The sequence below is a fragment of the Lissotriton helveticus genome, chromosome 2_1 (genome assembly GCF_964261635.1).
Source record: "Lissotriton helveticus chromosome 2_1, aLisHel1.1, whole genome shotgun sequence".
Lineage (NCBI taxonomy): Eukaryota > Metazoa > Chordata > Amphibia > Caudata > Salamandridae > Lissotriton > Lissotriton helveticus.
This window is the reverse complement of record NC_136059.1, coordinates 156170521-156194881: the sequence shown is the minus strand read 5'-3', so window position 1 is coordinate 156194881 and position 24361 is coordinate 156170521. Positions and strand designations below refer to the sequence as shown.

General features: G+C 43.7%; 1 protein-coding gene across 2 annotated transcripts in view; it reads left to right on the top strand.

Annotated features, from left to right (window-relative positions):
* Positions 1-24361, top strand: part of LOC144817820 (phospholipid-transporting ATPase ID-like) — an 892949-nt gene that overhangs the window by 859638 nt on the left and 8950 nt on the right. For both annotated transcript variants that reach the window (XM_078674658.1, XM_078674659.1), the window contains exons 24-26: positions 14702-14785; positions 19259-19504; positions 20774-20912. In XM_078674658.1, coding sequence (XP_078530784.1) covers positions 14702-14785; positions 19259-19504; positions 20774-20912 — 469 coding nt within the window. The remainder of the gene's footprint in view (positions 1-14701; positions 14786-19258; positions 19505-20773; positions 20913-24361) is intronic.

Genomic DNA, 24361 nt, shown 5'->3' with positions numbered 1-24361 from the left:
GTTGTTTGGTGCCCTAAAAAGCCTGTTACTGGAAATAGGTTCAGAACATTTGTGGGTTACTCCAATGGGTAGTGTTTTTCCCAGCAAGACAGAGATGAAGGCAGCTTATTGCAATCAGGTCAGCATGAAGCGGTTTTCATCATGTTCGCATGGATCTTTGACAAAGGCCTTTATAGAAATAAAACCCGAAACTATGCTGGAGGGTTACTGGGACTTATTACGTCTACTCGGGACAGGAAATTATTCCACCAGTTTAGGGTAGGCTCCCTGCCGTTACATTCTTTCACCTCTAAATGGTGTACAGCAAAGTCTAGTGTTTGTCCCTTTTGTCCTGATGTTAATGAGACAGTGACTCATGTCTTTTTTGTCTGTCATGCATGTACCACACCCAAACGTATATGGCTTAAACCCATTTGTGTTAATATGGGTACTAGATCCAGCCGTGAGGCATTCAGAATTTTTAAATCTTCTGTAGAAGGCCCGACAGTGGTTGGAACTGCCAAATTCTTGGGATGGGTGTGGGTGACAAGATGGAACAACGTGAGATCTATGTAACCACTCATCTTTTAGATCTTCTCTTAATATGCAAAAATCTTTTATCACATCTGTAAATGTATCTTCTAGGCGATCTAATCTTCTTATTTTCTCCCTAAAATCATGTAGCCAGTATATATCAAGATTTTATTTATGGACTGTTTTTAGTGTTTTTAAAATAACGATCCTTTCTCATTTTAATAGTGAACTAATTGTTGTTACCAGGGCTCTCAAAGCATATCAAGTCTCTGTTTTTATAATGTGTTATTGTCACCTGCCTAATTTTATGTGTTGTCTAACTTTTATGGGTTTTTTTATAAACCGAAATAAAGTTTATAAACTGAAACAAAGTCAGTCAATGGATGAAAGAAAGTAGATGGTTGTTCTGTGACAAAGTTATCATGCCTACCCATCCCCTTCGGTGAATTAAAAATGAACAAAACTTTCGATTTCTAAGGCACGGTAAGAAAGCAGCCTTGGGGCGCAGACTATGAGTGGTACAAAATAACTGGATAAGGCCAAAAAATGGCCTACTTTAAACTAAAGAGAACCTCTAGCTGTTAAGTTCTTTACTGTGCCTGCAATGCTAAAAATCTTCACAAAGTCCGTGAAGATTAAGTTGTTACGTATTAGGGTTGAAAATGACATCGATGTCGAGAAAGCTACTATGTGGCACTTAAACAAGTACTGTGCCTTGAAGTGTTGGCCTAAATTCTTGCTGTGTGTGCTTCAAATGTGTTTTGGAAGATCCCCCAAATTTGGGGCAATAGTTAGGGTGACCAGGTGTTCCAGATTTGCCTTACAGTCCAGGCACATTTTGGTACATTTAACACATTTTGAGAGAGGGTCAACGTAACATACAGAGAGGCACATTTTATTGAGTTACAGTGCAGAATTAGTTCGCATCCCTTAGCAGAAGGTAATTGAATTACCACTTGTTACTGTGTACAAATGTTGCATAAAATTACGCTTAGTGCTTGTCTGTGTTGGTGAGGGCTATCAGTTAAGTTAACAGAGTAACTCGGTCGATGCAATATTGAATTCCTACTTCTTTGTTTTGTGGAAGGCCTTAGTTTTTAGTGTTTATAATCTGGTCACCCTAGGAGAAGCAGACACACAGAGTACAGTTTCTGGAGTCTGGAAAAGCAGTGAGGACGGGATCAAATTAAAACAAATAAGGAATCCCAAAGCATATTTTGGGAGGAAAATTTCAGCGAGTCCTGGCTTTGTGACCAATAAGACAAAGCTTGTAGGAGAGTTGTATTCGATTATACGGGTTAGCCCGTGAGTTCCAACTTGCTTAGTGCTGTTGGCTGAAAACAACAAAACTGCTGATGTTCACTCAAAATAAAGGGGCCTATTCATAAACTGGATTTCGCAGTACACTAAATAGTTCTACAATAATACTAATAATATATTACAAAATGCTATATACTAACCCACGGCCGAAGTTCCACGCCTCTCCTTTCTTTTATGTGCGAAGAATTTATTTTACCTTTTTAAAAAATATCTATACATTTGGGTAATGTAGAAATGTAATATAAATTATGTATTTTTTTTATTTTAAACATATTTCAATGACTTCTTTTTAATTAATTAAAATATAAACGTAAAGTTGACTTAAAAAAATAATTACATTAATTAAAATTAATTATTTTGGTTAATTGTAATAATTTGAACTTTTAGTAACTTTTAAAACATAATAAATAAATAAAAAATGACTGTACCTTTTTAAGCAATTCTTTTTTAAAAGAAGAATTTAATTTAATATATGTTAATATTAAATTCAAAATTAAGTTAATAGTGCTGTAGCATTTTTTTAGTTTGTCCTTTTAAAATAAATATATAAGATTAATAACCAATAGCATAATAAACGAAACCATTTTTAAAACTTTAATAAACTTTTATACATTTCTATACACTTTACTTTAGGGAGCTGCCTTCCCCACTCTTCAGCAAGTGTGTGGAATGTCAAACAAGGTCATAAAGTCACTAGGACTTTTTTACTGACTCATATTGCAGAGACTCGTAAGTCTACACTTTTGAATAACTACACTAATAAATGGTGAACAGCCAAGAGTAGTAAAGGTAATCAAGAGTAAACTTGCACGTGTAGATTTCATAATGTGGAAGTTTACCTTTGTGAATACAACACGTAGTGTTAGATGACAACCATAATGCAACAAGTGTACCTGGTGGAAGTCACATGGAATAGAATAGTTCGAGTTTTAGTTTTTTTCCACCACCAGTATCCACCTTCTCTTAACCAGTTTTATACCGAGGACGCACAGTATTAGCAAGATCTGTGTTGAAAATATACTGAAAACAAATTCGAAACTAATTCAATGAGAACAGCCAGGAAGATTTACGCCAAGTGTGTAGAAGTGTTGAATAACAACCGCTAGCTCGCACCTGCAATCGCCACGCGTCGATGATGAGACAATGCTGCCATCTAGTGGCCCATTAAAAACTACGCACTAGAACATATTTTGTCTCGTTTATTGTACTGTATGCTACCCCATCTTGCATCACTGCTAACTGAGCTGGAGACATTTCACTGAATACGTTTCTCTCTAATTTGGGGGACATCATCCCTCTTGGTGTCTAGGACACCACAGCTAAATGTAATTCGTACTAAAATAACAGCCATTCACCATATTTCCAAGTGCCCATCCAGGTGCAACAAAAAAAAGTCACAGCTCTGGCCTACGCAAGTTGGTGCTATTAAGTGTAGAAAAAATATTTTAATTCGCATTAACGTTAAGCTTGCAATTGGTTTAGAATCAATTACCCCATCAGTTGTGAGCTGAAGCCTGCCACGGCTGCATAGGACTCTGTAAAATTCGGACATCACTGTCCAGAAAATCGGTTTCAAGGTATCTGGATCCCAAAGAACACGGGAAACCAGTGTGTACAGTTCTTCGCTGTGAAATGTTACTGCAGAAGTATTCGTGGTTCTGATTTAGAAAGCCATGTGCGCGCCCAAGGTTTAGCTCATTTGCAACTCATAAAAAGGGGAATTTAGAGTCATGAAATAATTTACTGACTCACATATTACACTTGTTTGATGTGCTATTCCATTGGAGTAAATCTGTCAGGGGTGAGGAATAGGCTCATTCCAGTGTCCATCAATCAAACGGAATTTGTAGGGCATCCAGGCGCTGAAATCCAAACAGCTAGCGTGGAATCAGTTGAACTAGGTGCTTATTGTTATTGCTAAAAATTTAGGAATTAGGTGAATTTTTGCCCAATATTACCAAGCGAAAAAATATATAATTATTACTATCCCTAAATGTGCTGCCTAATTAGCCTTTTCTGGCGACACAATTTAGTCAACCCTGCCGCATTATTTGCCCAACCCTGCCGCATCATGCCAGCGTTCCTGGTCACATCTTTCCCACTACATTAAACCGGTCGACCCTCGGCAAAACCCGTTGACGTGTATGCGGGTTATTTGCTTTATATGATGTATTCCTGAAGTGCTCAGAGGGGATTGAGCCTGCGGGAGGCGCTATCTAGAGCACGTATTAACGAAGCCCTTCGTGCCTGTTAACCACACTCCACAGCGGCCCCTAGAGTGGTATACCTCTAAGCAGTGGCGCAGCAGGGATGCCATGGGCTCCCCGAAACTACTAGTTTACAAACAGCTATATTATATAATTGGTGCGAAACGTGACCCCGGAGGCCACTGCTACGCTGCGTTAGGGAGACCAACGATATTGCTTGGGGTAGGGAGCCCCAGCCGCAGCGCCCGTCCCCTCTCAATCACTGTGGCAGAATGGCGCCTGGCAGGGCGGGCAGGGCGGGCGGCGCGAGCGGGGACCGTTGGTCTGTTTCGAGCAGCTGCGCGAGCGGAGAGCGTTGCCTACGAGCAGCGGCGCGAGCCGAGACTGGCCGCTCCGGCGCGCGCGCACAGTCGACGTAGTGCGCACGAGACAGACGTCACACAAAGTTGGGAATACAGGCAGACTTGTGAGTTGTAGGAGTTCACTAACACTAACGTGTTCACGGATCACTGGATACCGTCAGAAACGTACTTGTGCCAAGAGAAGTTGCAAATGCCTATCCAGGACAGGAATGTGGAGGGGAACACATGGTGGGAGTAGGAGGGAAGGGGTTTCTCCACATAGAAACATGTTGTCCTTGTACACATGGACTTTTGCTAAGCACATGTGTAAATAAATACCATGAACTCGTATGCATGTTTAAATGATTACCCATATGAGGACGCATGGAAACCTATGACTGTCGCATTTCCAAAAGAATACTAATTATATTTTTTCAGAATTCCTCAAACGTGTAACTTCTCCTGATGAAGGTGTACGGGTATGTGCATAGATTTACACATTTTCCTTAGAATATGGTCATGTGGCATTGGTGACCTCTAGCCTCTAGTCTGTGAGTGATTCATTGACTTTTAGTTATTGCACGGGTAGACATATGCATGTATGTGGTATTTCCATAGCCAAACTGAGACAAAAGGCAGCCCCACACTGTACATGGACAAAGACAAGCATCATGTAAATGAGTGGTAGGAGAGGAATGGGTTGTGGAGGGTTAATGCATTGTGATATAGTGCCTAGAACACCTTAAAAAAGGTAATGAGTGCTATTACATAGGACATATTTAGAACACTGCTTCAGGGGTATTGAGTGCTAGAACGTAGAACAAAGGACGTATGTTTGTTTATAACACCTAGTTGGGGTAGTAGGCAGGATGAATGTAGGACGTATGTTTATAACACCGCATCATAAGTAGTAAGTGTTACATATATCCTCAATACTTGTTTCTACAAGTGGAGAACATTCCTGCGATCACGTTTGTGGACTAGGGTGACCAACTGGCATCGGTGCAAATTCAGGGCGGTCAGTGTAAAAATTCAGGACAAAGGGTCAAAATTCTGGACAAAAAGTCAGGACAGAAGGTAAAAAGTCCGGACAGAAATTAGGAACAAAACATACGTTTTACAGGCATATCAGATAAGGTCGCACAATAGTATGTAAGTAAATAGACAACCAAAATAGGTTTATATAAGGTTGAGACAATTGTACACTTCACAGTTTTTCAGTATGCGTGCAGCTATGCTCTTTCTGCAATCAAGATTTGTGTACGAGAAGGCACACCACATGCTGTCACTTTGTTAGGATCCATTGTCATCCGATCTGTGATAATCGTCTGCAGTCTCAGAATAAGAATGGGCCAGTTCACAGTCTTTGCGAGGTCCGGGAGGGGCTCAGTCTACAGTCTACAGATTAAAAGATAAGTGCGAGAGACCCCGAGTGGAATTTTTTTTAACTCAAGGGTTCTCTCGCAAGTGAACAGCATACCTTCCTGAAATTCCCCAATTTGATTTTAGTATGATGTCTGTAAGGTGTCTGTAATTTGGGGACCACAAATTACGGACGCCTTACAGACATCATACTAAAATAACGGACGGTCCGTGAAATTTACGGACGGTTGGTCACCCTACCGTGGACCATTGAAAGCTTCGTAAGTAAAAATGTGTTTGTATTTTTATAGCGCCTTCTACCCAGAGGTCTCGTAGCGCTCCATTCATACCGCTGTGGAACCCTTCCTGGCTTTCCTGTGAAATGTCCACTCCTGGGCACCCCCCAAGGTGAAGCCAGGCATCCAAGCGCTGCTGGGGCCGTTGTGGAGATTAAGCAAGCTATTGCCCAGAGTCACAGAGTGGGACCCATGATTAGACTAGGCACAGAGGCGAGAATGATCAGGTCTGGGGAGATTGAGTCCAAGAGCCGCCAAGGCTGGAATTGAACCCTGGTCCCGAGCCAGACCTCTGCATCAGGGTCTGCCGCTCTAACCATTGAGCCACGCTCTGCTGCTCTGGCACTGCTCTGTCTATGGACAGCCGATGCAGTGACCCTTGCATCACTACCACATATATCTGCGGGTCCAGAGGGCACGCTACATCACATGTCTTCACTGAAGTAGATATCCATGGATCCTTCAAGCTAGAGATCTCAAACATGAGTCAGCCTAACCGGGTTAATCACTGTAGAATAGAAATTGTATGGAAGCAGTGGCATGGCCTCGAACGTCCTCAAATTAAATGGGGGAAAAGACGGAGATTCTGGTTTTTGGTGGAAATAAGGAGGTTTGGTCAGCCGATTGGTGGCCACAGACACTGGGAACTTGTCCCCAGCCTTCTTCCGTCGCCCGCAACCTGGGAGTCATATTTGACACCTCACTTGCTTTTGATAAGCAAGTAAATAGAACGGTCTCAACCTGCTGCGGGGTTCTAAGGGTGTTAAGAAAACTTACCCATTACCTCTCTCCTGACGCCCGGAAATTGGTTGCGGTTGCTCTCCTATCCTCGCGACTGGACTACTGCAATGCCTTATATCTTGGCATGAGCAATAAATTACTCCATCGCTTGCAAGTCGTCCAGAACGCTGTAGCGAGGTTTGTCGTTAATGCCCCCAGATGCTCTTCAGGTACCTTGATCAGGAAGAATCTTCACTGGCTCCCTGTACATGCTAGGATAAAATTTAAAATTCTGACCATCACTCACCTGGCTCTCCATGGTGCTGGTGCTGAGGGCATCAGGTCCCTAGTGTCAACTTATGTCCCCGGTAGGGCCTTGCGCTCTGCCAGTCAGAGTTTCCTGACCGTCCCCCGAGTCGCCAAGGCGAGATGGGGAGGCAAGGCTTTCGCCTCTCTCGCTCCCAGACTCTGGAATGAGCTCCCCCTGGAACTCAGGGTCCAAGAATCTCTTCTCCTCTTCCGAAAGGGCCTTAAAACTCTGCTTTTTACTGAAGCCTACTCCTAGGCCTCTATATCTTATATTCCTTTACATGTACCTGGCTATTTACCATCAATTGCGCCTTGATGCCTCCGGGCAAAGTTGCGCATTACGAATCCCTATTCAATCAATCAATCAATCATGTGGTCTTATCAGCCCTTAAATTAAACAAGCTGCGGGTTTCACCTGGTTGGCAATGCTCGCCTCCTTTTTGTCACAGCACCTTGTTGTCTCATCACTGTGCCATGTCATATTCCTGGTGGTTTCAAATAGCGCCTTACGGAGACATTGTCAATGACTGTTGTCTTATTTAGGATGAGGTTTGCTGCAGAATGCATTTGTAACAAGTAGTTTTTTCTCATGCAGACAATGATTCTTCAGCTATCCATCTTGTTGAAAAATTAACAACAAACCTTTTATTGCATTGTGAATTTCCAAGCTTTTCAGGTTAACATGAGGACACCAGATCTCTACTGTGCAGGCTTCACATTCTCAACTCAGTAAATACTACCATCTAGTGGTCCAGTCGTGAAGTACTTCATACTATAAGACAATCTTGATAGAAGTTTAAATGAAATACATCCATATTTGTAAAGCGCAAACTACTCACCCTTACGTCGTGGAAATTAAGTGAGCTATTGCCCAGGGTCACATGGTGCTGAGCTGAGCTGGGGATTGAACCATGTGCTTTGAAGTTAGCTGCCCTGTCCACTGAACCACACACCCCTTTAATGCAAGCAGTAGGCATGCAGGCGTATACAAATGGCTGAAATAGCAAGTCTAGGTTTGTGAGCTGAGGAACTTTGGCACAGCTTTGACCCGTAGTGAACAAAAAATGTACAGGAGGAAAGAAAACAGACTGAAAGAAGTGGGTCTAAAACATTTTTCACTCACTAATATTACTAAGCTGGGTCCAAGTTGATTGATTACCGTGTGACAGGAAGCTGGGGTGCTCCCGTGTTTTGAGTTTTAATATTTTATATCACTGTGTTTTAATTATTCTTGTAATATTGTATGCTGTTAAGTGTATTTTGGTTGGTGACTAGACACTGTCTGCACATCATAATCAATAAATGTACCTGAGCGGCATCTGCTCTGGCACACGCCCACAGTGAGGAGGCCTGGTTGGGCCGTGTGACAGGTTCCCTCTGCCAGTGGAGTTTCACCAGTTTCTTTTTCTTCTTGGTCCCTTGGTTTGAAGTCAGCTGTGGCCTGATGAGCTCACCTCGGCAATCTTAACCTCTGTTTAGGGTTCCCTTAATTTTCATTGCTCACCCCAGATACGCAGAACTTGTCCGGCATGGAGTCAGTCTGCCACTCTGATGCTGAGGAGGTACATTGTACATCTAGGGTGATGGACTGTACTGCCTCGTTAGCAGGGTCGGCTACTCCGCTATGGCGGAGGAGCATCCCCCCACTGCTTTCTCTCGGCGCTAGAAGCCAAAACATAAAATGGTAATAACTTTAAGTTATTAGCATTTTACGCTTGCTTTGTGGGCGGACACATGAGCTGGGCTGCGCTGGTCTCCGAGCTAGGCGGGGGAGGAGTGGTTTGCCCTCCTGGGCTGGCCAAACCAGTCCTGCGCACTCTGCCCTTCTCCATGCAGGTTGCATTACAAACTGCATGGAGAATATGCCCACCCCAATATCCCCTAGATGGGCGCCGTCCCGACCAATCAGAAGGCTGCATTACAGTGTTGTGATTGGCTTAGGGAAGGGAGCCTGGCTGCCTTCTTCCTGTTCCTATCGGAGACAGGAGAGCAGGAGGAGAGAAGACGTGTGACCCGGCAGAAAAGTAGGTTTTGATAATTATTTTTTTATAATAATTATGACCCCCCCTCTCCCGCGTGACATCCACCCCCCTTGACTACCACACCAGCGAACCATGCCGGCCGCTACTGCTCGTTAGACATGTGCTTAGTTATGCGGCGCAAGGTTGCTTATCGCCCCAGTACTGAGCATGTGTCTCTCTTTTCTGTATAGCCATGCTCAGTGCTGCAGCCTCGCTGTGGCTTCTTACGCATCAGTAAAAGTATATCTGAGCTCTCAGTACTCAGTCAGAGAATGGTGGCAGCCACTGCCATCAGTTTTCATACATAGTTTTAAATATGGAAAATAGGCTATTTATATATGGTCTAGTCATGGTGATTTTACAAGACTATATAAATATTCCAGACTGAAGAGGATCTCATTTTCTTATGATAATGGCCTTGCTGTGGTGTCTCCGCGCTGGTTGACTCAGAAGTATTCCTGAAGAAAGTCAGTAGGAGAGGGGCAGAGATACGAATGATAATTAGAACACTGGAATGTTGAGCACTCCTTCTACCTCGGGCTATTCTGGTTGCTGAAGGCCCTCACCCTTGTTACTCATGTTCAGGGCCTTTAACAACAAGTATAGCCCTCTGCAGCGGGTTATAAGGCTATATTAAAACATTGGAATGTTGAGATCTCTTTTGAAGACAGTCAAGTGGTCCCTTCATGAGTAGGTGCATAAAGCATACTTTACGAAGTATCGGGACAGCATGATCTTTAAGCACGGTTTTATGTTTGAAGTTTTTGAAGAGGCCCAATGATTTGTGAAAACATTGGGAAACTCCTTGCATATATCATCACCACCAATACATCTGTCAATTGCGATCATTGCTAAATCCCATCTCAAATTAAACCTCACGAAAATTCCCAACCTTGGCATCATCGAAGCCGCTCACTTTTCAATTTTGGACCCAGCTTGTTCCATCTGTGCAGGCATACTGGTCTATAATCCCCCGGCCGTCACCTCTTCCTCCCTTATCACTCTGATTCACTCCATCGCCGATTTTTCTCTCAAACACTCCCATTTTACTGTTTTAGGAGATTTTAATATTCATATTGATAATCCCTCCTGTACACTTGCCTCCTCTCTGTTAGAAACCTTACAAGGACTCACCTTGCCTCAACTAGTGACAGGTCCTACTCATATAGCAGGCCATACTCTTGACCTCATTTTTTCCAATCTTCCTTCCCTCTCCACTCTTCCCCCCACTCCTTTGACTTGGACCGATCATTATCTTATCCCTTTTTCTTTCACGGCCCTTTCCCCTCCTCCCCCTATCCCCCTTAATCGAGTTAAAGGTCGTAAATGGACCAAAGTTACATGTAACTCCCTGGAAGCTCATTTACATTTTCATTTTAACCAGCTAAATAACCTCAATTCAGAAACATTGAGATTCAATTCGGTCCTCTTGAATGCACTTGACTCGGTTTCCCCTCTGGTCCCCGTCACTTCTTCCAGATCCCGTCCTTCTGCCCCTTGGTTCTCCCCTCTGTTGCGTGAGGAGAAGAGCAAGTGTAAGCAGTTGGACTGTAAATGGAGATTGAACTATCATCCTGTAGCCAAATTGGCCTACAAATCTGCCCTGAGTAAGTTCCGCAAACTAACACGCTCGTCCATGAGAGCTTACTTTTCCAATTTAATTCAACAGGCGCAGAATTCCTCCAAAACTCTTTTTTCCATAGTGAATGACTTCGTAAATCCCCCTGCTTTGAAATCCCTCTTTACTCCCACTCAAGATCTCTGCAATGGATTGTCTGATTTTTTTCAAGAGAAGATAGTTAAACTCTCTTCCTCCTTTGCAGCATTGGCTCCGGATTTCTCTGATGATTGCCTTGGCCTCCCCTCTTGTTCTCTCAACTCTTTTAGCGAGCTAACTCCTGATCTCGCGTTAGCTTTATTACGCAACGTTAAGTCTGGTTCCCCCCTGGACCTTGTTCCTGCCAAAATCATGGGTAATCTCGCCCCTATCCTTGTGAACCCTTTCCTTTCCATCTGGAATGCCTCTTTGACGCAAGGTCTATTCCCCTCAGTTTGGAAACAGGCCAGGTTGGTCCCCATACTGAAAAAACCTGGTGCAGACCCTATGCTTTTTAGCAACTATCGACCTATTTCTCTCTTGCCTAAACCCGCCAAGATACTGGAGAAGGTGGTTCAGAAACAAGTGGCGCTGTACTTAGAGTCAAATCAGCTGCTACACGACACTCAGTCCGGTTTTAGATCCGGCTACAGCACCGAGACTGCGCTGCTTGAAGTTTCTGATACTATTAGGGAATCAGTGGATAGGGGCGAGGAGGCCATGTTGGTCCTCCTCGACCTATCCGCTGCTTTTGATACTGTCTCCCACAAAATACTTACCTCCCGCCTACAGCAGCTAGGGGTCGGTGGGACAGTGCTGGCCTGGATTATTTCTTTCCTGTCTAGCCGTTCCCAAAGGGTTACGATGCACCCTTTTGAATCTGAAGACAAACCCCTCCTGTGTGGAGTGCCCCAGGGCTCTGCCCTGAGCCCTCTACTGTTTAATGCTTATGTGGCTCCTCTGGCCAAGGTAGTTGAATCCTGGGGCGTCAGGGTGGTCTCCTACGCTGACGATACTCAGCTTATCTTTTCCTTTCGAGACCATTCTGACTCCCTCTTCTCCAACTTTAGAAACTGCCTTGGTAACATATGCTCCTGGATGTCAGCCAATCACCTTGCCCTTAACACCGACAAAACCGAGGTTCTCTTTTTTAGTAAAAAATCCCCCCCCCCTGCAACCCTCTGGTGGCCTACCATTCTGAATCCCCCACCCTCTCCCGTGAAGGCAGCTCGTAACCTGGGCTTTATTTTTGACAACTCTTTGTCCGGAAATGCCCAAGTTAACAAAGTGGTAGGGGCCTGTTTCTCTAAACTCCGCATGATTAGAAAATCTTCCCCTTCCTCCCACTATCCTCACGCAAAACCGTAGTCCAGGCCCTTATCATCACCCATCTGGACTATGCTAATAGTCTATATGCAGGTGCCCCGCACTATCTTATTGACCGCCTGCAAATGGTCCAAAATGCGGCAGCCCGGCTCATCGGGAACATCCCTGCCCGTACTTCAGTTAGAGCCTACCGAGAAGAACTCCATTGGCTTCCCATTTTACGACGTATAGACTTTAAAATCATGACCCTGACATTTCGGGCTATCCATGGTACTGGCCCACTTTATCTGAAAAAGCGTCTCAAGATCTCTGTTTCAGCCAGACATCTTAGATCCAATAACCTCCGTCTTCTGTTGGTTCCTAGATTCAGGCTTTCTCGGACTGGCGGCAGATCTTTCACCGTCACTGCCGCCAAGCTCTGGAATAGCCTCCCCCTTGACCTCAGGTTCTGCGAATCTGAGCCAGCCTTCCGCCGCAAACTCAAGACCTGGCTGTTCACTAGGCGGTAGGACTTGGAACTTCCTACTCCTCACCGTTCCCCTTTTTCTCTGTAAGATATGATCTTGGTTACTCCTCATGGGGACAGTCATGTAATTTTAGCGCCGGGACACCTCCATCGGAGGTAGCTGCGCGCTCTATAAGCTTCATAAATAAATAAATAAATAAATAAATTAATAGCACACGTTTTTCTGGTTTGTGGTCTCGGTATTTCTGGTCTTCCCACCCCAATCGGTTAGATCCACGTTCAGCTGTATACACTTTGCCTACTGTCAATCTATGCTTGAAACCACCATGCAACAAAATCAGGGCCACTGGAATTATGCAATTGTGCGTCTGCTGCATTTTTCATATAATTATACATGTGTTGCATTTGCCACATAATCTATAATTTGCAGCATAATCTTCTGATTTTGACAAAAACATGTTATTTCTATCTCAAACGCTTCAAACGTTACAAAAAATGCAACAACATGTGTTGCTGTGCGATGCAGATACAAAATGTGTTGCATTATGCGGCATAATTTGCTTTTTCTTGCCATATAATTTAGTCAACCTTACTGCATAATTTGGCCCTTATTACAATAGGAAATCTATCTCTATTTGCACTATTTCTTTCCATTTCCTCATTTTTGCACATATTTAGTATATATATATTGATTACTAGAACATTGTGTAGACATTTAGATTGTTCTCTGCAATAAGTCTACCGGTGTGATGCTTCTGTTTAGGCACTGTGCAATTTCTTCGCCATAGCCCAGCTGAGGGTTTCCTTACAGGCAGTAAGTTATGGTTTCATGTGGAAGGGCTGCAGTTGAAAAAACCAAACACATTTTGATGTAACTTGGCAACCCTTCCACCAGAAAAAAGGCCAGTCAGGAATCTATGACAGTAGAAATTGCAACACTGTTCAACACAGCACAATACTGCTCTGCCAGCAAAGATTATGTCCATCATTTTACTATGTCAGATAACATCCCATAAACCTTCTTACTCCAGAAAACAATGCCAGCAGAATTGCTGTTTCTTTTTGTCAATGTCCATCTCTCGTGTTAGAGAATTCGATCCTGACCCACACTTGAATGCCTAAACATCTGAGTGCCCGTACATCTGCATGCCTGAACAACTGACTGCCTGAACACCTGACTGCCCGAACACCTGACTGCCCGTACACCCGACTGCCTGTCAAATATTCTTGGGATGCTTGTTTAAAAATGTGATGTTCAGTGTGTCAGTGTGCCAGGCTATACTCAGTGTGCTAGGGCTAAACTCTGTGTGCTGGTGTACCAGGGATATGCTCAGTGCGATAGTGTGCCAGGGCTATGCACAGTGTGCCAAGGCTATGCTCAGTATGCCAGGGCTATGCTGAGTTTGTCAGTGTGCCAGCTTTATGCTCAGTGTGAAAGATCTATGCTCAATGTGCCAGTGTGGCAGAGCTGTAGTCAACGTGGTAGTGCTTCTCAACATTACCGATTCTATCACAAGGAAAAGGAGAAGCGTTGAAACTGTTCCCTACACGCAGAACAAGTGCAGCTCTGGCTGAAGCAGTGCAATTGTCTCACACACTCACACAACCTGATGTAACATGGGCAGCAGCAGTGGATAAGTCTAGGTTCAGGTGATAGAAATGCCATATGCATACATACATATATTTTTTAATTTTCCATACACGGTGGTCTATTCAGTGAGGAGGGGCTGTCTCACCCACAGGTCCTGTATTTGTTACACAGGACATTAAACAGCACCTTCATTCCAATTTGAAGAAGCACACAGAAGCTACCACTATTATATCTCTCTAGATCCTGTAAGGTGCTTGCAGAACTGATCCTCAGCTGCCGCAGAGTAGAAAACCCCTTTTCTGGCTTGTTCATGTGTGCTTCAGGCCCACATTAATATTTATTTGGCTCATGCACCATGAAGTTTTGGGAATGAATGAGCGACGCAACTAGGAACAGATGAACAGATCTGTGTTCTAGACCCTAAACTACTGCCTTGCACCCAATTCATAATTCAATGGACAAGATCAACCTTTCGAAGTATGGAGGGTGGACTTTGTCCGGAAAGATGGAGGCGATGGCCTCTTCCCACATGGAGGCCTGACAGACGCTCGCTATACTTGAAATCCTCACCAAGGTCCATTGATCGTGACTCTGGTTTGCTAACTGGTTTCCTCTTTGTGTTCTCTCTGCAGACTGTGTACGATGAATGGTTCATAACCCTATACAATCTGGTGTACACCTCACTGCCAGTGCTGGGGATGAGTCTCTTTGACCAGGTAAGTGAGTCTTTTCAGGGTCTCACCCTTCTGAGTTTCTTCCTAAGATTTTGCTGTGCAGTCAGTTGTGTCTCAGGTGCTTTAATGCTGGAAATAAAAGAGGGGCTAAGTGACAGATCAAAATCACAGCAAATATCCTAGTTTTCTGAGACACCTTGCAGAAGTAGGAAAACAATAATCTTTGACAAATGATACAAGAGACTTTTTATTTTTTGAAGGTTTTGTAAAATAAGATCTTTTTTAGATTTGAAAACAAATTGTTGAACAAGACTCGCTTTGTGACACAGGCGACCGCCACACTCTTAGCTCATGTTGTATGGTTTTAGGCTTCTCTCTCTTTTCAACGTTTTAAGAATATTTTTAAATGTTCGTGGTGACTCCACCCTATGTTACTAGGACTATATTGCTAGGTGTAAACAGTATTCTGTACTAGTTCCAAATGAGGGGCCTTTGTTATCCGTATTTGAAACAGTACAACAGGTAGTACATTCCGTCATTTGTCTAAATGTTGCCACCACTCTGTTTCTGATAACATCCTCCATCGCTAACTCCAAATCCACATGTCTGATGACAGTATCCAGTGGTACCTCAGACAGGGCTGGTGTAAGGAGTTTTCCAGCCCAGGTGCAGTGAAACTGTGGTCCACTTCTACTCCATATTAATCCCCCCGCCCAACAACCCCCCCCCCCACCCTCGGCAGAGCCCAGGACCCAGTGTTAAACAACAGCGTGTGGATTTATTCAGCGCATGCCCAGGAATGCTTAGTCGCAGGTGCCACAGGCTGCTCTCACTGTAGTAGTGAGCAGCAAAGGTTGGGTTGGTGGGGCTGGGGGCGTGGGAGTCTGGGGGTGAAGACGCGGGGTTGACATCATTCCCTCCTCCTCTGCCTTTACTGTGAATGTGCAGTAGGCTGAAGGAGATGGGTGTTGGAATTGGCCACCCTAGGGCTTTTGTTGCAGCGTCATATCTTTCTAGATTTGATTTCAGGATTCGGTCGAGAGCATGAACCTGACTGTGTATTTGCATCAATGAATAAGCAGCAGAGCATAATTTAAAATCTCACTCCACATGGATGCGCTATTCATTGCTGTGGTTCCCTAAAATAGCACACCATTTGATCCCTGACTCCATCAGTGTGGAGTCCATACCCCACCCGTGTCTCATCAGCGGCCTTTTGTTTCCTACTGAGGGGCTAGATTTTGGCAAGGAATGGTAAACTTGTCATGTAGGTCCATGATTTCATGCCTCTGCGTTCATGGTGCTGAGACCAGAGGTTGCAGGGGGAGTGCAAAGTGCAACAAATGGCAAGCCAGCCACAGTGGCTGCTACTACTGACCTCCTGTGCTTGCATACAAGGTTGATAATGGGGCCTTCTTGGAGTAGTACATATATATATCTCCTATTTTAAAGTTACAGTAAAGTCTGGTGGTATACCACGTCCCAGCATGTGTTAGCAAGCCCCACCTCCAGCGCCCACCTCCAACCGTTGCTTCAGTGCACAAGGCGCCCTCTTGCCAGCCCCACCTCCTGCGTCCACCTCCAACCGTTGCTTCAGTGCACAAGGATTCCTCGCTGCCAGCCCCACCTCCAGCGCCCACCTCCAACCGTTGCTTCGGTGTATAAGGAGCACTCGCTCACACACCATTTCACAGTGATGCTCTAGCAGAACTATGTGCTGATTTCGTCATTGCAGGATAGGGCTTACTTGATAAGACAAACACGAAACTGTAATACAAGCAGGGTGATGAAGAAAAGGTGCCCAGTACTAGTAAGGTGTGGAGAGGGACAGAGGCGAGTCAGGGAGTGATGAGAAGCGAAGAAGTGAATGGAGCTGTGCAGTAGATTTATATGAAGTCTGTGAAAATGGAAGTGTGTAAATGTGTGGGTCAGGAAAGGGAATGAAGCAGTAAGGGCTGAAACAGAGGAGTCCAGATGTGATACCACCAAGCAATTGAAAATCAAAAGAGGCGAGGTGAAAGAAAGAGGGGGTCTACTGGACAATCTGTTCAAACCCTAATTTAATAGACTAGACTCTCTACAGCATCGCAGCCCCCCACATCAACCTTTACGCAGACACCAAGAGAGGACACTGCACTGCTCCGCTACTGAAATGGGTGTGGTTTGTCATTGAGACTTATCGTAGTCTTTGTAAAGTAACTTTTAAATCTGTTGACTCCAATCCTCGGTGTGACAGTACCATGTACAATACAGAATATGTGGGATATACTATGACGATCCATGTTTGTTTCTATCCTTTGTTCACTAATACGACCAGCGGAGATGAACCCGAAGCTCTCCCAGTAAGTAACATGGGTCACCTTGTGATAGCTTTAGCCAGGATGCTGAATCTTATTGCATGGAAAGTGGGTGTGTGGAATGCATGTTTGGTACTTAAAGAGACTTAAAGTACTTAAAGAGACACTGTGACTCCCTTTTACTCATTTAAAAACATTTGTTTCACAGTCAAATCATTCATATTCAGATACTGCTTCTGCCCGCATGTTATGAAAATCATATGTGCATCAAATATAATATCCCTCAACATCAGCCAGAGGCAAGGTGCCCATTCAAAAGCAGCTGTCTGATACTTTCACCAAGCATCCAAGATAATAATGTCCAAAGCTGGTTCATAAGATTCCTTTATAAAGCCTAGGCAGGCAGTTCATTTTGCAAAAGTAGCTGGACCACCAGAGAGCCCAAGAGGAACATCCTTGGATGCTGTCAGATGTAACACTTGTATGCTGCCCTCCACCTGTGGCTGCCTTATAAATACTCATTCTATGCCACTAAATGGAGGTGGATAATATTGACCTACAATAATATCTCATCCACCGCATTGTCTACCACTACATCAAGTATATCATTGTTTTTATGACTTCCACAGCTTCTGAGCTGGACTTACTTGCAGTGTTGAGTTTAGGTCAATGTAGTGGATGTGATATTATTGCCATGGAATATAGTCGATGTGATATAGAGGCTGTATAACAGCTATTATTATCTTGTGATTTCAGGTTTTCTTATTTAAGATCGTTTTGATAACATTTTTCCTTGGGTATTGAATTTTGGGATATCATCCCCAAGATTTACGTAAGAGAAAATAAGTAACATGTTAGTAATTGATCCTCGCTAATCCCCAAATATACCTCCTAGACAATAACAGCCTCCGTGACGTAGCAGCATGACTCACAATTCTTTGAAAGATAGATCAGTAAACGGGTGATAGGAAATATCTTTATCTGTTCAGAGCAAAGAAAGTGCCCCAGATTTGAGAGAAGGGAACTTGCTGTTTTCTGTATCATACGAAAGGAGCCAGTTCTAGACAATGCTTAGAATCGGCCACAATAACTCACCGATACAGTGACATGGTGGTTGCTACCACACAAGGGCAGTCTTGCCAGATGCAAGTTGTGTATGCAGCAGCAGACCTTGGGTCCCTTCCTGGATGAGGTTGTTTCTTGAGTATGTACCTTAAGCCGGTGGCCACCTGATGGGCAATTACTGCAAATAATGCCTTAACTAAGCTGCTATCAGGACATGACCTTAAAACCTGGCCTTAGCATAAGGTCACATAATGGTCAAGTTTGGTTTCCCTTTACATTTTTAGAAACATCCTGCTTCTCTCTGATAGATATTTCCTGCACTTGCCTTGTGATGCTTCTGTCATGGGGGTGAGGGGGCACTTGTTTAGCAATTAACACAGAGGCACAAACCACTCAAAAATATCTCTTCCCCTAAAATATATCATGTTGTACTAGTCGATAGATCATCTACTCTTACTATCCAGGGGCCTCCAACTTTGGTCCATAAAGTAGGGCCGTCTGCCAGATCTTGGAAATATCCTCATGGGATATCCTCATGGGATATACAAAGCCTTTAAAAGGGAAAGATTTACATGGTTAGTGGTTGTTGTAAAGTTCTAGTTTGCACCTTCCCTGGTGGGCTGATGTAGCAAGAATCTAGATATTAAGCCTTGTGTGATGACACCCCATTACTGTTACGAGGACAGAACCTCGGTCAACGAGCAAGGCCTCTGCATGTTATCATGGATGTATGTAGCACTCACAATGGCGCACACTACCCCTTGGTGTAATCATGACCTAACTCAGTGGTGCACACCATCCACCCCAGAAGGATGACAGACTGATTCATCAAGCTAGGACTCATCCTGTGATTTAACGCAAGTGCAGGACCTCACTGAGCATAAACAGCTTGCACGAGGCATGGCAGCCTTCTAAAGATACCATCTGAGATGAAACTTGATGACCAAAAGAGCAGACAGTGTCCCTTTAAAGAAGTTTTGTTTTGTCTGGTATTGTTTGGCTGTAGATACTTGGAAAACCTATGTTTCTAGTTTCTATAGTGCACACTACTGCATGCTATGGCTTGAGGTCATCGCGTGGACAGCAAGTGTACCCCCTCTCCTCCCATGCCGACCCCTTCTTGACTCTCATCCTCTGTTATCATGACCCCCAGGATGTGGATGACCGCTGGAGCATGGAGTACCCACAGCTTTACGAACCCGGGCAGAAGAATATTTACTTCAACAAAACAGAGTTTGTCAAGTGCATGTTCCTTGGGATCTACAACTCCCTCATCCTCTTCTTCATCCCTTTCGGCGCCATGTACAACACTGTGCGGGACGATGGAAAGGCCATCTCGGACTACCAATCCTTCGCCTTGGTGGCTCAGACGTGCTTGCTGCTGGTGGTGTCTGTTCAGGTACTGTATGGCTTGTCTGATTATCACACAAGTGCAGGTCTGCCTGCACCGCAACTCAGCAAGAACAAGTGGTCTCTGGTTTGTGTGAAGACAAAAAAATATCAGGGCCCATATTTACTAAGCTTTTGCGTCACCCTTGCATTGTACAAGGTGACACAGGACAATGTACAGGCTTATTTGGGATTTACAAAGCCAACCAAGGCTTGATTTGATTTGCGTGGCCTTGCATGGTTTTGTGAAGAAATGTAATGCAACGCAGGGATTTGTGCAACGCTGCATTACATTTCTTAGTGGTAAGTGTTCCAGAGGTGGAGCATAGGCATTCCTGTGCATCCACCCATGGATTTCACACAATTTCAGATTTACTACGGTTTGCAAACCTGGAATTGTGTGAAATCAGTACACCTACCATAGCGAGGCAGAGCAAGGAGAAATATTTTTATTTCTCCTCGTTATTTCCTCTTTCTATGTGTGCTGCATTCCGCTTCATGCACAAAAAAGAGGACAAAACCTCTTTGAATTGTATTTGCTCAGGATGGTATCCTTTCCTGCACAAAATCAATCATCTCCGCAATGCAAGCCTCCTTGCAGCTGCCTCCCATTCACTGAACAAGGCACAGCAGCTTGCCCTGATGCACGGCATTGCGTAGATCCTTAGTAAATCTGTCCCCAACAATTGGAAACATAGCCTTCATTTGTGGTAGTTTTGTAATGCCAGTCAAAATACTGCACACATCACTAATTAGATGATGTTATGTCACTAACTGGCACATATAAACTCATACGGTATAATATGGAACAGTGTGGTGCCACATGCAGTATATTTAGCATGGCATAATATGATATAGTATGGAATGGTATATAAAAAAGCTTTGCTTGGTATATTATTGTTTAGAATGTTGTGGCATATTGTGTGCATTTGTATAGTACAAAATCCCCACAGGTAAGCCTTGCATTTTATCATTAGAGACTTATGCCTTGGTATTGTGGTCTTGCGAAAACAGTTCAGACTTGATGTGCCTTCTGACAGCCAGTAGATTGGATTGTTTGTAGAGCTCTTACGACAGAGGTTTGGCTAAGTATTACAATTCAAGGGTTTCCTCTTGCTTTGGGTGATGTTTCTGGTCATGCTGTGTTTGCCACTGTGGCCAAGGTGAGTGTTGAATACTCCACACCTCTTACTTGCTTCTCCTCAATGAGATTTCTGTTTTGTGGGTGGTTGATGGTTACATGCAGCTCAATTTCCTATCTGCTCTTCTCTTCCTGTAGATCGGTTTGGACACCTCATATTGGACGGCTGTGAACCAGTTCTTCATCTGGGGCAGCCTCGCTGTTTACTTCGCAATCACCTTCACGATGTACAGCGATGGCATGTACCTCATCTTCACCTCATCGTTCCCCTTCCTCGGTTAGTATCCAACAGATGCTCTTATTGTTAACTTCTGTATCGCCACTGGGTCTTGGAAGCTATGGCATGCATGGAGGGGGTGCCTAAAGGGAAGCCATGATCTTCACACTCATTCCCTGATTAGGTCATTTTTCTGCCCACGACCATCTTTGAAAACCAACATCTTCCGTCCAATGCATTCTTCTATTGAATTTATCTTGGAAGGATTCCCCTATCCCACTAGGGATCACTAAGCTCTTTATTTATGGTGCGCATTCCTTAATTCGGACTCTACCACTGGACTTGTTAGTGAGTCTGGAGGACATCCTCCTTTTGAGGCTCGATGACAGGTCTCTTTTTGTGTGGGCCATGAATGATGGTGTTTGGACCTGCCCTTTGATTGTGACTCTCACCATCCACTGAAGTGAGTGGGGAAGATAAGTCATATCTTAGCACTGACCTGGATAGTTGAGGCAAACACTCATCAACCACCTCAGCCACAGTTGAGTGACTGTGTGAGTGCGCATGAAAAGCCACCAAGCTTTCCTTCAATTAGTCTTGTAGCACGCCTACATCTTACTCTTTGGCACCAGGAATTCATTTTACAAATGAGTAACAACTTATAGCCAGATTGATGGTGGCATTCTCTGTTTGTTATTATGCATAGTGCCTTATTCATCAGGCTGTTTCATTCGCAATCTGGAGACTCCAGTCTCCGAAATAGAAATGCCATTCACCCAGAAATCTAATACCCAGCTCTACATCTGTCCTGACTCTAGCAGCTGTATATTTCTCATTCACGCTTGCACAAGGAAAGGACACATTTACCCTCCAAGCAAGCAAATGAGGGAAACCGGATCTAGCAAGCCAGTGTGGGAGTACTCACCTTCTTCAGCCCTTGCAGGTTCATTTGAATACTACACTGCCCGGTGGGAAGTCAAGAATATACGCTAACCGTACGGAAGGTCTAAGGTAGTTCCCATGCCCTGGGCTTTGGGGTACCCCAGTCTCTGTTTGGTAGCTCGACAGTGATGCACATCATGCATCCCCTAGTTGCTGCCTTGCTTGGTATCTTCAGAATCCATTTCAATGGATCCTGTGAATTTTCAGCCCAACACCCAAATGCAAATCCAGTGAGTGTTCTAGATCACAGAGAAGACCTACCTGCTCCATGGACCTCCAGCAAAAAAGTTCAAAGCCTGTGGCCCCTTACCCTTTGATGCACAGGGCCGGAGCAACAAACAGCAGGATAGTCCTGTTTGGCAGGTCCTCATAGACAAGATCACATACTCTACTCCATAATCTACTTCAGAACACATGACGTACTCGCTTATTCCCTTGCATGTGCTTGAATATCAATTCCCCCGCAGGTACTCAAGCAATAGCTCTCCCGCGTACATGGTCAATAACACCTAGTCGGAGCCTGTCCCATGGCTGCCCCTTGTCAGTTACTATGTCACAGCACTTCCCTCCTCGGGCACACCAACTCAAGGCACCCCACAATGGCTCACGGGCAAAACACACCTACTCAAGCATTCATTTTTTGTCAGAAAAAGGTTGCTAAACTGATATCATACTGTATACTATGGAACAGTGTGGTGCCACTTGCAGTATATTTAGCATGGCATAATATGATATAGTATGGAATGGTATATAAAAAAAAGCTTTGCTTGGTATATTATTGTTTAGAATGTTGTGGCATATTGTGTGCATTTGTATAGTGCAAAATCCCCACAGGTAAGCCTTGCACTTTGTCATTAGAGACTTATGCATAGGTATTGTGGTCTTGCGAAAACAGTTCAGACTTGATGTGCCTTCTGACAGCCAGTAGATTGGATTGTTCGTGGAGCTCTTACGACAGAGGTTTGGCTAAGTATTACATTTCAAGGGTTTCCTCTTGCTTTGGGTGATGTTTCTGGTCATGCTGTGTTTGGCACTGTGGCCATGTGTGACGTTTCTCTACTTGGATTCCAGAAGAGACTAATATGTGGACATTTTCAGCCTCAATTTAGAAGGAACAAAATTGAAACTAGTAGGGAGAGATTTGAAATTAAACTTAAGCGTCATTCAATGGCATGCGACAAATAAATATTTAAATAGTTGCTCGTTCGCTATGGTAAAGAGGTGGATCTTCCCGTTACTAAGGAATGTCATCAATTAGTAGCCAACCTCATTAGTACTCTGAATAATAGAGTCACAGACACAAAGATGAGATTGCTTTTATTTAAAACCTAGCATAATAGTGCAGCCATTTTTCGTAGGCATCTGTTGTCTTGATCAGAGAAATGTTTATTGCACAGATTTGTTTAATCTTGAATATTGATTCAAATATTATTGAGCTCTTCTCAAAAGAACATACTGATTCTTCAACAGTCACATTCACAAATGTGCATGTAGGTAAATGTATCATGTTATCTAACTCTCCATTAAGTGATATACATCTGAGATCACTATCCCCCTTTCCATCTAAGATTTGGCTTTGCCAAGGATCGTCAGTGCATGTGGTGAGATCCCAGTTCATTGGAGTGACTCAATATTCTTCAAGAATTCTGCAGAAAATTTTGCAGGATTCACACAAGACACATTAGACTAATTATTTGATTATGGAAATGAAGTAATATCAAGTGGAATTGTAATGTATATCTTACACCAATAGCATGCAACACTAGCTCATTTTTTTTTTACGCTGCTTAGAAGGAAGGAAATACAGTTATTTTGGGGTTTTCCTGTTCTGTGTGGTTCAGAGTGGTAAATATATGAACATGTCTATATATAGAATGTGTTATTTGCACATAAATATGTGTTCCAAAGGCTGGTGATAATTTTGACTTATTGCGTTATGCATTGTTTACATATCAGATTTATATTATCCATATTCTTTTAGCGTGATTACTTATCAAAGCAGTGGGACAATAATGATCTACGCTCTAGTTTGGACTGTTATTCACTGGGCGGTCTCGGGGAAGCATTCCTTGAGTAAAACTAACTTACATTGTGGTAGGTTCCACTTACAGAAATGTGAGGATCGGGCCAAAGATGATATCCATCTATATGAAGAGATCTTGTGGGCCTAACTTCCTTCAGTGACTTAATCCCCAGGCTACAGTCACTGATGTCAAAACAAAGGTCCATAATGGCTGAAGAGGTCAAAGCAGAAGTCCATCTAATCAGACCAGAGCCCAATCATATTAAAATATAAAGCATGTTCTACAAGGCCACAGTCCAGTGATGCCAAAGGTGAGGTGCTTCCTACTAGACCACCATGCAATTATATCAAGTCAAAAGTAATTCCTACTGGGCCACCATCCAATGATATCAAGGCATAGGTGTTTTATACTAGTCCACCATCCGATCATATCAAGGCATAGGTGCTTTCTACTAGTCCACCATCCAATCATATCAAGGCATAGGTGCTTTCTACTAGTCCACCATCCAATCATATCAAGGCATAGGTGCTTTCTACTAGTCCA